Genomic DNA, 12,824 nt, shown 5'->3' on the forward strand with positions numbered 1-12,824 from the left:
CTGGATGTGTTCCATCCTGACATCAAATCGCGTTTTGTGATGTTAAGCGAAAGACTGACGTTTCCTGGTAGACCTACTGGCAAATCGAGTTTCGACCCTTTTTTTTTTTGTTGCAGAAAATTAAACCACAGGTCTGGTTGCTGGACACCATTGGCTCCCTCAGCGAATAATATTCCCCTTTTTGCACTGCCAAGTTTCCCCTGCGTTCAAACCAAATACCAAAGGAGACGAAGACCCATTGCAAGACCAGGGGAGAAAGAAGCACGACTGAGACCTGCGTAGACGGTTAATGAGGACGCGTCGTTCGCGCCAGCTGTTAACATACACGCAAGGGATGATCAGTTTATCCCGCTTTCGGCAGACCCTTTGCTTGATCGCTGGATTATGAAAACTGACGAAAAGTAAGGTTCGTTCCAGGTGCTACCGAGCCAAGAGAACATCGAACGACGACAGAGTCGCCACACATAGCAGTATAAGAGAACGAGGCCGGTCACGATACGAAAGGACTATTAATTGGCCCTGCTACCGCTGCAAGCAAAATCGATGCTGTCAGTCAAGAGCAGTGCAACACAACGTAGATCTCTCATTTATTATAAAAACATCTCACAATATAACCATGTTTGGTAGATGGGCAAAATATCAATGTTACATCCAAACTAGCAACCCAAGCGCGCTACATATATTTTTTCCAAAAAGCTGCTTTGGTTGCCGATTCAAATAACAACTTCAACTTGACGAACGTTTCCGTTAACTTCTCCGGCTTGAACTCAACTCATACGATATGACACAGGACTGGAATGAAAGCAACACTTCTATCCCAAGTCAAGATCTTCAAATATCCCCACTATCACATGTAGAAAGCATATGAACATGGCTACCCAGACTCGGTTCTGCCCAAATATCCGCAGCTGAGACTGCAGGGCAGGTTTGCCGAGCAGGTAAATGCTTAGAGGATGCAACAGATTGACTAGCAACTTGGACGTTATACCAAGGGATTTCTGGAGCTTAGCCATGAGGAAGACCGGTGTTGTGTTAAACACCTCCACCGATCAGCAAAAGGACTGGATATAAGACAGCCCAGTTGAACTGTGTGGGGATGCTGGAGTATTTGGCCAAGTTGAAACCAACTATACGTAGGCTTATCTCCTCCATCTAACGACTACTTGGCTACGAGGGCTTTTGGATCGCCTTCTACCCTAAAAACAGGCCTACTGTTGTTGGATATTACAATATATCATGCCCTATAAAAGCAGCTTCCCATGATTTCTGACTAAGTATTTACCAGGAAACTAAATGAGCATAACCACCGCCAGAATCCTTATATTGTAGATGGAAATGCCTCTATTTGGGAACAGCGTGGGGTTTAAAAATGTGAATGAGGTAGTAGAGCAGACGTTTGGTTGGGAGCAGAGGATTTGCCGATTGAGGGCTGACTTCTATATGCGTAATGGCTTTTAATTTTTTTTTTTTTGAATTCAGTTTTATTTTGTTTAATTTGCATCGGCTACAGATGGATCATTAGAGTGGTGGCCCTGAAACAATCATTGCCTGGAGGCTTTGGTACTAAATTGCACGGTGCTCCCAATTGTCCTCCTTGTTGAATTGCACCTCTCCGTCAATGTGGCCGGCGCTGTCCTTGGACTCTCCACAATAGATTCGGACTGTACGCTGCAAGGCGTAGCAAGAGGAAGGCATTCCCACGCGTTTATTTTCCAGCGCCATGGAGAGCAGGGATGGTCATGTCAACCGCAGAAGGATTAATGAGCTGTTGGTTCTCTACATTTAGTATGTGCAAAATGACTGGAAGACTAGCAGGACATTGTGTAGGGCAACGACTTACCGTACTCATATCTCCAAGCTGATCTTCCTCCCCGACCAGGATCTTTCTGGGAACGCGCCGCATGATCTTTACGCTTCGCGTCTTGGGCAAGTCAGGCACAATTCATATCTTCTTGGGGGCCGCAAACGACCCAATACATTTTCTTACTTGCAGGATGACTCTTCTCGCAGATCACCAAGCTCCCTGCTTCCGTCTTAACAGACACGAACGCATTGATGGCTTGGCCTGCCATGTCGTCGGGGATACCGATAGCTGCAGATTCGGTCAAGGCCGGATGCTCAAGCAGCGGAGCCTCGATTTAGGCCGTCGAGACGGTGGCCACTGACGTTGACTACATCATCAACGCGCCCTCAGATCCAGTAGAACCCATCGTGATCGCAAGTGGTCTGGTCACCGGTGAACTGTTTGTACAGGTTAGGCTCGGGTCTAGAGAGTTTTGAGAGAGAAGAAAAAGAGAGAGAGAGAAAAAAGCAGACTTACGTAAACGTTATCATATACCCTCAAATGTGTATCCAGAAACCTCTGATGCACGCCCCTGACAGTGCGAGCCATGCTGGGCCAGGGGTGCTTGTAAACCAAGACGCCCTCGATGTCCCTTTCGGGAATTTCTTCGCCCGACACGGGATCCAATATCTCTGGGGCGATGCCGAAGAAAGGAAGGGATGCGCTGCCCGGCTTGACGGGTGTGACTCCAGCCAGAGGCGTGATGGCGTGCGATCCAGTCTCTGTTTGGAAGTATGTCTGTTCTGTCTGTTAGCCATTTGCCCTCGGGAGTTGTGAGAGACGCGAATGCCCCCGACTTACATCCACGACATGTGCTTTACCCCTCCCAACCACCTCGAAGTACCACTTCCAGACTTCAGGCGCAATCGGCTCTCCGACGGACCCTAATACCCTCAACGTATGCATGTTGGGGATGACGCAGCCGCCGTCCCCAGCCGCACGTTTGAGCAACCTGAGCGCCGTGGGGGTGGTATAAAAATGCATTACGCCGTACTTGCGTATGATATTCCAATAACGTGAAGTGTTCGGGTACGTCGGGCTGCCTTCGAAAACCACCGTGGTGACACCTAGGAGGAAGGGACCATAAATACCATAGGTATGACCGGTGATCCAACCAAAATCACCGCTGCAAAAATAACGGTCGCCGTCGTGCATATAGAATGCGTATTTTGTCGAAACTGTCGCACCTAGAAGATATCCAGCCGTACTGTGCAGCACCCCCTTGGGCTTTCCGGCCGATCTGGAGGTGTACAGCAGGAAGAGCCGATCTTCGGAATTTACCACCTCGGGTGCGATATACGGCGGCCATTTTTCCAGCTCTTCGTGCCACCACAGATCGCGACCCGGCGTAAATGGTACGTTGGCGCCGCCCGTTATCTAGAAGACAAGGACGTTTGTGACATGGCAATCATGACCTTGCAATGCGTGGTCCAAGATTGCTTTGAGGCCGATTGTTTTGCCGCCACGTCTCCCTTTATCTGCGGTGATGATGACTTTGGATCGGGCATCCAAGATATGGTCGCGTAAAGCGCTGGCTGAAAATCCCGCAAGAACTGCCGAATGGGCCGCAACGATCCGGACGACGGCGAGGAAAGCAATAATGGCTTCCGGGATGACTGGGATATGGCCTAAAAGCCTGGGCTCTTCTATAATGGGGACGACGTACTCCGGGGTGTAACTTTCGGAGGATCTAGTTTACTGCATTAGTACTCCGGAGTCATTATAAAACAACTTGCCCCAATATATCTGAAATGCAAGGCTGTTTACTCTATATATCCATACAAAGCATTTCAGTAACTCGCTCGTATCCCCTGTTCATTATTTCTAAATGGTATTGATAGCAAAGACAAAGTGCGGGGGGTGAATTTTGCAGAGGCGACTTGCAACCAAGAGTTTTATACACGTCAAACGCGAAGTTTGACAAAGTGCAAAAATAATGTTGTTTTCCTTGGGGGTGGAATATTACAGCAGTATGTAAGGGGAAGTAGGCCAAAGAATCCCTTATTACTTCTATCCGGTCATTAAAATATCTGGGGGATTTGCTGAACATTTGCACTTGGTACAAGTCATTACCCTGGTTGGTACCCGGGCCGATAGGGAGGGGGAAACGACTTACAAACAAAAACATATGCCCAAAAACTCCATACTCCATGCCTCATCCATCAACCGTCGGGCCACCACCCCCGGCTTTTGCCCTGCTCGGCCAAGCCGAACAAGACTGGGGGAAGGGCCGCGGTCATGTCGCCAGGGCCTGCAATGTAGACCAAGATACCATCTCCGATGTCTACCCATGCACCCCACTGCAGGAGGGATTGATGTCACTGGCCTCCAAAGATAAGGGAGATTACATCATGGAGGGAACAATCGAACTCGCCTCGGACATATGTATGGTCAGGTTTCGTGCGGCGTGGGAGGCCATGGCGGAGGGACTCGAGGTGCTCCGGACGAGGATTGTTTATCCTGCAGCTACCAATAATCAGTCCATCATCGACCGCCTATATAATCCTCATCTCGGGTAGTACGGGAAAACTCAAGGGCGTGGTGGTGCATCATCGGGCCGCCAGCACTAGTTGTTGGTACCACGGAGTCACCCTGGGCTTTTTTCCAGAGTCTCGCGCCCTGCAATTTGTGTCACAGGCCTTCGACGCCTCTCTTATGGAAATATTTAAAAACTTTAATAGCTGGTAGTTGCGTCTGCATCCTTCCGGACAAAAACAAGCTTGGAGATATCGATGCGGCCATCGATGAGACAGGAGCCAATTTGGCGTTTTTAACACCCACAGTCGCAAATATCCTCGATCCCGCTCGGGTACGTTCCCTCGATACCATCACCATGGGCGGCGAAGCAGTTACGCGCAGTGCGGTGGAACGATGGACGACGGGCCTCTGAAAGGTCTACAACGTCTACGGTCTAACTGAATGTACTATCATCTGTGCAGACAACCGGATCGACGGCCACGACGAGTTAGATATAGGCGGTTGCATCGGAAAGGCCACCGGGGCCGTCTTTTTGGCTGGTGAACCCCAGTGATGAGACCAGACTGGCCCCCATCGGAGCCATCGGCGAACTGCTCATCGAGGGTCCGCCCACGCTGCGTGGTAGCGGCGGGGGCGTCGACGTGCCCGGCGGCCACCATCCAGGTCGCCGCGGCCGCATCTACAATACTGGTGACCAGTTGCGCTACAAACAAGACGGGAACTTGACATATATGGGTCGCAGAGAAGACGACCAGGTCAAGATTTACCTCTGAGAAGCTGCACGCTTGCGAATCAGTCCATTTTGGCCACACGTTATTCAGTCTACCGGCCTCGAATCCCTTGTAAATGAACAGTCACCGTGCGAAACTACTTTTAATTGAATCCTGTAATTTCAAGTCCTAAAACATATGACAACTATTGCTGTCAGTATAAGACTTTTAAAGTATTGACTATGTAAAAAATATAATGTCCCGTACCTCCTCATTGTCCCTGCAGTCTTGGCACCCATATAAAATGAAAGGAAGATTTTACTGATTCCCTCGCATGCTTGGTACTGGCGTCCGTCGAATGTTATCATACCGCCCGATACGTATTTGGGGGGTGAAATCCTAGACGGAAGGGCAAGTGGTGGGGAGCTCACCTAGGTGACCATTGAGGCGCGTGTACCTATATCTATCCTACATAGTAATTACAGAACGGAAGTGAGTTCCGTGGAACAAGGGTCCCTGGAATCAGGCCTTGGAGAATATTGTACCATAGTAGTGTTTGCCAATATCCAGCCCCGCGCCAACTTTTCCTACAATATTATTTCACTTATCTGCAGAAAAGAAAGAAAGAAGAAGAAAAAACACGACTACGGCAACCAAGCAAAAATGCTTAAAAATAGTTTCACCAATAAGCACATATATAAACTAAAATTTTAAACATGAGCTCTGCCCCGTGGCCCAGCGGGCATCACGAACATCACATAATCTATCCATGTATAGGAACATATAATAGCACAGGGCTTGATGTTTACTATGTACCCCAGCAATTTAGTTTCACTTCATTCATCCACGAGAACTTCGGCATGTTGTCCTTCCGCAAAAATCTCAAAATTCATGGGCCGACCAAGCGATAACATCGGCTACCGTTGTATGCAAAGTAAGCAAACGACGAACTGGTATTCGCTTTCGATATCGACGGCGTCCTCTTCCACCGTTCATCCGTGCTGCCAGAGGCCAGGCGCTCGCTGGCCATCCTCAATGGCAATAAAAAAACAGAGACTCAAGGTGCCCTACATTATGATGACAAACGGAGGGGCTCTACGGAGGCCGACCGCGGCGCGAGGTTGAGCGCAGATTTAGGCATGCCGGTGCACGCCAGCCAGATAGTTCAGTCGCATACAGTGCTCCGCTCGCTGGCTTGCAAAAACCCTCACGAGGCAGTCCTAGTCCTAGGTGGTGTTAGTGATGCGGTGCGCAAAAGTGGCAGTTGTTATCGTTGCCGACTTTGAACAGCTGTTTTTGAACCCAAGTCCAGAGAGGCGCTGCAGATGGCCGGAGCTACGGTTTGACCGCCAGAAATTCGGGCAGGGTCTATGACTATAGCCAAATGCTCCTTATATCGATGACGCCACCGTCACCGAGATCAACGTGTTAGCCGGCGTGGACACCATTTCCATATCGCACCCGCACTTTTGGACGACGCACCTGACTTGGTCGCGAGCTTTTGGACACGCACCCGTTTTAAGCGTATGTACGAATGCATCCAATCAGATAAAAAAAAAAAAAAGATAAGATAATAGGGAAGAATCGGCGATGATCGGGTGTGGGTCGGGATTATGAGAGTAAACGTAATCAAGTTGATTGCCACTTTTAAAAAGGTAGTAAGCCGACCGGATGCCACGTCGAAATTATCTTGTTCCGTCGCATTATTATAGTATGATCAAGCACGAAGTGGGAAAAAAAAAGTCAAACGCAATCATGTCTTCCATAACTGTCACCCCGCTCGCCTTTCCGGAGGCTTCTGCTGTCAACTTTGGGGCCACAGTTGCAAATGTTAATATTGAACATATTACGGGTAAGTAGCTGGGGAGTTTTGACCAGCGATGCAACGGATCAGCCACGATTATTTGGGAGAATACCCGTCAAATCGGTAACCTCCTCGGTAAGTCCAATGAACCTCAAACCGGCCCGCCGTATCGGCCATTTAGCTGATATCGGCGCAGATACCGATTTCGACGTGATTCGCGAGGCTCTCTTCGCCCACCAGATTCTCGTCTTCAAGAATCAAGGCCACGTCTCGCCCAAGGCCCAGTACGAGTTGACCCGGCGCTTCGATCCCGCTGCAGTCTCGTACGGCCATGGCCAAAGCCTTGACAGCGCGCGGAGTATTCTTCATCCCGACCTCAAGACCATACCGCACCAGCCACAGGTCCAGGTCATCGGCAACGGCCGGGTTGCCGAGTACGAGGGCCTGCGCGACATCCAACTGCGACACCCGCACCATCGGACGTTCCACGCCACCCACGTCTCGCCAGAGGACGACCACGACTTCACGCGCTTCTACCGCTGGCACATTGACGCGGCGCTGTATGGCCTTGCGCCCCCGATCGTCACCACCCTCCTCGCTGTGAGGGTGCCAGGGGGGCGACGCCAGGTCTGCCGCTACGACGACGGTTCCAACGACCAGCTCCAAGTGCCGCTCGGAACTACCGCCTTTGTCAGCGGCGAGAGCATGTATGACAACCTGTCCGAGGCGGATAAAGACTTCGTGCGCACCACCAGGGTGGAATACGCCCCGCATCCATACATCTGGATGTCGCCGGCCAAGTCGCGGCCCGACGGCCTCGGTCTCGAGTCCCAGGGGCTGGAGCTGCCCTTCAACGACCTGCCGCCCGTGGAGCAGGACAAGATCCAAATCCTCCCCATGTGCTGGCGCAACCCCGTCACCGGGAACTTGGCGCTCCAGGTCCATCCTTCTGCGGTGTATAAGCTCCACCTAGCCGATGGCACCGTGATGGACGACCTCGCCAAGGTTCGCGAGACTGTCCATCGCCTCCAGCGACCTGGGATCGCACCAAGGATGGTTTATGCCCACGACTGGGAGGAAGGCGATCTTGTCCTCTTTCATAACAGGGGGCTTTTGCACTCGGTAGTGGGGGCCTTTGCAGAGGATGAAGTGAGGCTGTTTCGACAGTGCAACGTTGCCGCCACTCACTTCCCCGAAGGACCTATCGACCACTGACGGACAACGTCCCTTTGGCCAACTGTCAGATATGTGTGAGGACCCAAGTTCCTTGCTAAGTTTTAAATAAAGAAAGAATTTTCTCCAGGAATCAAAATATAATTTTATAAAAAAGAAAAAGAGAAAAAGAAAATCTTTGATACCAGTTCCCACTCGCCGCAACCCGTGCGAATTGCTCTGAAATGTATGTCATGTGGGCGCCGCTTAATGCTAGAAGCCATATGCAAACGATAGGCAGCGATCAACCTTTGCAAATAAATCATCGTTAAATATATGAGACCCCGAATACCTGGCAGAAAATGCTCTAGCACATCCAAGCCCCGCCGGGGTGTGGCCAGTTTACCATGTTCTATGGAACATGCCAAAAAAGAGGCCATCGAGGGGGTTGATTTGTACAAATTCCCGCTTATATAATCGATGGTTACGGTGATAGCCTGTCCATATAAAAAAATCTCAGGTTAAGTTGCAACATGCTATCGTTTAGAATGGGTGCTTTATTATAAAGTAAAAAAAGGGGGGGAAACAGATATTAGGGGAATAATAGCTGTATTATCGCTTATCAGGCCAAGAGAAATGTCACATACAACCAAAGTCGCTACAAAGCACCATATTTCGTCTATTTCATCCCAGCCAACCCAGTGATGGGTCGATTTTGGTAACTTTAGACAATGTCCGATCTTCATAAACCCGTTCCCCGTAAAAGAAAGCTTGCATCTACACATTATCGGCATACCGCCCTGCCGAAAAAAAAAAAAAAAAAAAAAAAAAAAAAAAAAAAAAAAAAAAAAAAAAAAAAAAAAAAAAAAACCTAATAGCCTGTTCCTCCCTTTCGCCCCCAGATCCACCCCTTAAGTTGACAGCAGCCGCCGCTTTCAAGATCCAACCCTTTTCACGCCGTGCTTCAGCTGAACACGACATATAGTCGACGGTCCCGGGTCGCCCAGCATCAGCTTTAGAGGGTTACCGGCGGAAAGTATGACGCGCATCTCGCCAAAAGTTGACAAATGTAAAAAAGAAAATAGGGAAGGAAGCAGCATGTGACCGGTGAATAAACGGTGTTGTGGTCTTTTGTTTGCATAAGCTTAGGGCATCGCAGCTATAGCCTGGTGCATCTTTCCCTTTTTGAGAACACTCTAGAATACACCGGTTTGTTTAGATTAGCGATGCTGTGATATCATAAAAGTAATACTACAATTAAGCGCTAAGACAACGCATGCCTCACGAATTGTGGAAAATGTACCCAGCAGGTTGTTTATTTACAGTTTGTACCACTTGTTTAACGCATAAATATAACTTTTACTGTATATTGTATAGTTCAGTAATCGCGTGTCAAAAACTTTACTGCTCGTGTAATATAAACTATACTATTTATATGTTAAACCTTTTTTTTTATTCTTCGAAGGTGTTTTTCCGTGTACAGCCATGAAGCGGCTGATTCGAAAACCACTCTCGGGACGCCTGCAGACAGTCCAGCCAAGCCATCATGGACTGCTTTTTGAGTCGGCCAAGTGCTGGGGGCTTGGTTGTCTAAAATAGCTGATGTCGATTTCGAGACTTCATCAGCCAATTCATCAAGTCTTGTCGATGCGATACATTTCCAAAGCTGTTTCCTCTTGTAGCTGCTGAATAATCCTTTTCATCCCCCTGAATCGCATACCTCCGAAGCGATGGCATCTTTCTGCATGGACCGAGAGCCGACTCGATGACTATGAGCAGATCTCAAACACCCGTTCACACGGCCGAGTCTAATCACCGTGTCAGTGGCCAGGTGTTGAAGGTGCTCATCTTCCTCGTCCACCATCACTCGGCTGGAATCCAGTCGCGAAACTCTGGGAACAGCCAGCTTGACAAAATACCAGCAGCGATGTACCAGATGCGGCGGCAGGTCTCCGCCAGATCCTAGTTCTGGCTACTCTGGTATTATTATGATCTCACCATACTGGACTATTATGGGTTATGTCTTCTCCTTTGATCCAGTGGACCTGGGCAGTGATGAAGTCAAAAAGAACAACGCGGTCAACGGAGTCTGGCCCTTCTACGTTATCGATGTTCGGACCAGCGACATCTTCATGGTCAACGTCAAAATTTTCGACTAACATTCTAGCGTCTAGGGATACGAGAGCTAATGTGCAAACATGCAGTCTCCGGTATCAAAGATGAGTCCATATGGGACATGGTTCTGGCTTCCGTGACCTGTTCTATGAGTAATATTGGCGTTGCCTCTGCCCATTGGGCCGGTGCCTATCTAGCGTCGACTCGAACTTCCTAGACCCAAAGTACTTTGGGATGACATCGCCTACCTTTGGGAAGGTCTGGAGTGCAGCATAGGCAGCCGCTTAGTTCGTGTAGTCTTTATCGGAGTTGAGACAAGTATTTACTAGATAATCCTAAAGCTCCTCATCATGAGACTCCTCATCCACGTAGGTGTAGCTATAGTGTGTCAGAGATCTTTGTAATGTACGTCTTTGACAGATCACCCAGGCGACATGCAGCGGTTTGCGCTCGGTGGGTGTCCCTGACAGCAATCTCTTTCACTATCTCAAGGTTCGTGGGACTCGCTGGGGTGTGGGATTTCGGGCAAGGGCGGATGTGCGAGGCAGAGATCCACGAGTGTCTTCTGCTTGAAAATTTCGATGTCTTCTTCATAAGACCTTTTGACCAAGTCTCTGTATCAATGCTCGTACTGTGGCCGGCTGTATGGAGGGGAATGATCATATCGATATATCTGACTTTCTTGCCCTGACGATAGGGGTTATGGGCGGCAATGGCTCTAGGGGCAGGAGCAAATGTCCTTAATCATCTTGCGAGAAAGGATCGACTTGACGTGGACGATGGTAGATACTGCTTTTACTGCGAGAGAGTCAGTTGAGTATGGTCACTCCCAGTCATAAGTTTTGGTTTCTCAGCGAGCAACGACATACGGGATTGGGGGGTTCTGATCCAAGTAGTATAGGCCGCTTCGTATCCGGCACGGTAGAGTAGGCTTCTGTCGAGCGATACTTCCTTGGTGCGTATGCTCGCCCTAGACATGTAAAGTATAGACTACAGGCAGAGGATGAACATACAAAATTTATGACGGAGGTAGTAGTGGCAACGTAGAACTTTGGATCACCAACCAGATCAAGGAGGTTCCCTGCAACTTGGAGCTCACCAGAGCGTCGTTACCATGTACATAAACCACTATCAAAACAAACTGAGCATCGATCGCTTTACTCGACATACAAACAAGAGCTATTTGGCAAGGGAATGCATCATTGTGTAATGGAAAACTGTCATGAGCTTGGAGCTCCAATCAAGCAGCAGCCATAACCGCACAGTCCCGTTGGCGCCGGGGACTTGAGAGTACCACAACGACAACAACAGATAGCTTAGGTGTCAGATACGTAGTTGTTGATCCGTCTCATGTATCCCAAGGACGGCTGTCACAAATAGTCGGAAGTTCTTCAAAGCGTTTGCAATAGGTAGCCAAAACGCCCCTATTACAAGTGGCCGTTAGAAACAAGAGGCTTCGTTCACAAGAGTAACCTCTTGGCAACCCACGTAGTATTGCCCTGACACGGTTCATGCAACACCTGCTTCGTTGCTCACTCAGGCGATCAGACTGGCAGACCACCTCCTGACTGAATTGTAAGAGTGCGAAAGAAGAAGAAAAAAAATCAGTTGAAGCCTCAATCTGCTTCATCTGGATCGCTACCAAAGATTACCTGTCACCGCCGCACTCATGTCATCGGATTGAGCTCAACCTATCCACTTGACTGAGCCATCATGGTGGACGTCAGGTAGCCCCGTTTCTTAGACAACCATTGATCAATACCTGGACAGAATACCAAAGAAATTCTGGATCCAGATAGGTGCAATCAACGGTAGAGCTTTTTTTTTTTTTTTCAGAAACACCATGCCTACCATCTTTAAGAATGGAGTCCAGACTACTACCAAGAATGAGATGACAAGAATTGGATAAGCGGTCAAGAAAGTTCATGCAACTGCTTGATGTTCTTGGCCCCATTATCACAAAGCAGCCCGCAACGGAGTCATCAACAGCTCCGTTCCGCAGCCTATGAAAAAAATAGAAAGAAAAAAAAAAAGTTGTACATCAATTCGGGTAGATCGTCAAAGCGCCCCAACTGGCTTTTCCTTGTGACGGAGGGTTTTTGAAACCTCGCATCGCTAAAAGGCCGTGACGATCAGCATAAAAAAGACTAGGGCATGCGTTCACCCGTAAAGAAATAAAGGGGAGAAGGTAAGGTGTTGTTTACTGCAGTTCGATTGACGAATGCATTAACCATGCAGTCAGGCGAGGTGAACATCACGCCGAAAAAAAAGAGGATACCACGAAGGTACGCGTCGCCACAAATGATTGGTTAATTGGCATGGGCAAATAGCCGAAGGATGCGAAAGGGGAAAAAAAGAGGGCCAAGGATGTGAGGAATTGGAACACGACATACAATATTCACAACAACCAAAAAAAAAGAAATCTAATAAAACGTCATAATTTCAAAGCTTACAAAGAAAACAGCCAAAGAATGCTGATGGGGAGGTTTTTCACCGTTTCCATGTCAGGTTTCTGTTTGAATTGTTTTTTTTTTTTCCCATTCGCATCCCGAGCTTCATTAGGCTAGAGGCCCGCGAGAACCAGATATTCAAAAGATCTGGTAGAGAGGAGGGAGGAACAAAAAACAAAAAAACTTTCCTGGGAATGAAAGCAACCACAGGTACCGGTACCGTAGCGGGGCCTTGAGGGCGTAGCGAGAGGATTTGCTCTGCGCGCCGCGAT

The 12,824-nt window shown here is 48.7% G+C and overlaps 4 protein-coding genes across 4 annotated transcripts; 2 read left to right on the plus strand and 2 right to left on the minus strand.

Moving 5' to 3' along the window:
• Nucleotides 1-1,705: 1,705 nt before the first annotated feature.
• PgNI_08717 (uncharacterized protein) lies at nucleotides 1,706-2,072 on the minus strand (the record flags this gene model as incomplete). The annotated part of the gene is made up of 2 exons (XM_031128710.1): nucleotides 1,706-1,921; nucleotides 1,968-2,072. The coding sequence occupies 2 exons, from the start codon at nucleotides 2,070-2,072 to the stop codon at nucleotides 1,706-1,708; spliced, it is 321 nt and encodes a 106-aa protein (XP_030979076.1).
• Nucleotides 2,073-2,190: 118 nt separating this feature from the next.
• Nucleotides 2,191-3,532, minus strand: PgNI_08718 (uncharacterized protein; the record flags this gene model as incomplete). Its single annotated transcript, XM_031128711.1, is given in 4 exon segments — nucleotides 2,191-2,241; nucleotides 2,321-2,581; nucleotides 2,645-3,220; nucleotides 3,236-3,532. Coding segments are annotated over 4 exon segments (1,185 nt in total), but the record flags the coding sequence as incomplete, so codon positions are not given.
• A 461-nt stretch (nucleotides 3,533-3,993) lies between these two features.
• PgNI_08719 (uncharacterized protein) lies at nucleotides 3,994-4,362 on the plus strand (the record flags this gene model as incomplete). Its single annotated transcript, XM_031128712.1, has 1 exon — nucleotides 3,994-4,362. One exon carries the CDS (start codon nucleotides 3,994-3,996, stop codon nucleotides 4,360-4,362), a length of 369 nt encoding a protein of 122 aa, XP_030979229.1.
• Nucleotides 4,363-6,786: 2,424 nt separating this feature from the next.
• Nucleotides 6,787-8,301, plus strand: PgNI_08720 (uncharacterized protein; the record flags this gene model as incomplete). The annotated part of the gene is made up of 2 exons (XM_031128713.1): nucleotides 6,787-6,883; nucleotides 7,032-8,301. 2 exons carry the CDS (start codon nucleotides 6,787-6,789, stop codon nucleotides 8,048-8,050), a joined length of 1,116 nt encoding a protein of 371 aa, XP_030978474.1. The 3' UTR covers nucleotides 8,051-8,301.
• Between the last annotated feature and the right edge of the window lie 4,523 nt (nucleotides 8,302-12,824).

This window comes from Pyricularia grisea (assembly GCF_004355905.1).
Source record: "Pyricularia grisea strain NI907 chromosome V map unlocalized Pyricularia_grisea_NI907_Scaffold_6, whole genome shotgun sequence".
Lineage (NCBI taxonomy): Eukaryota > Fungi > Ascomycota > Sordariomycetes > Magnaporthales > Pyriculariaceae > Pyricularia > Pyricularia grisea.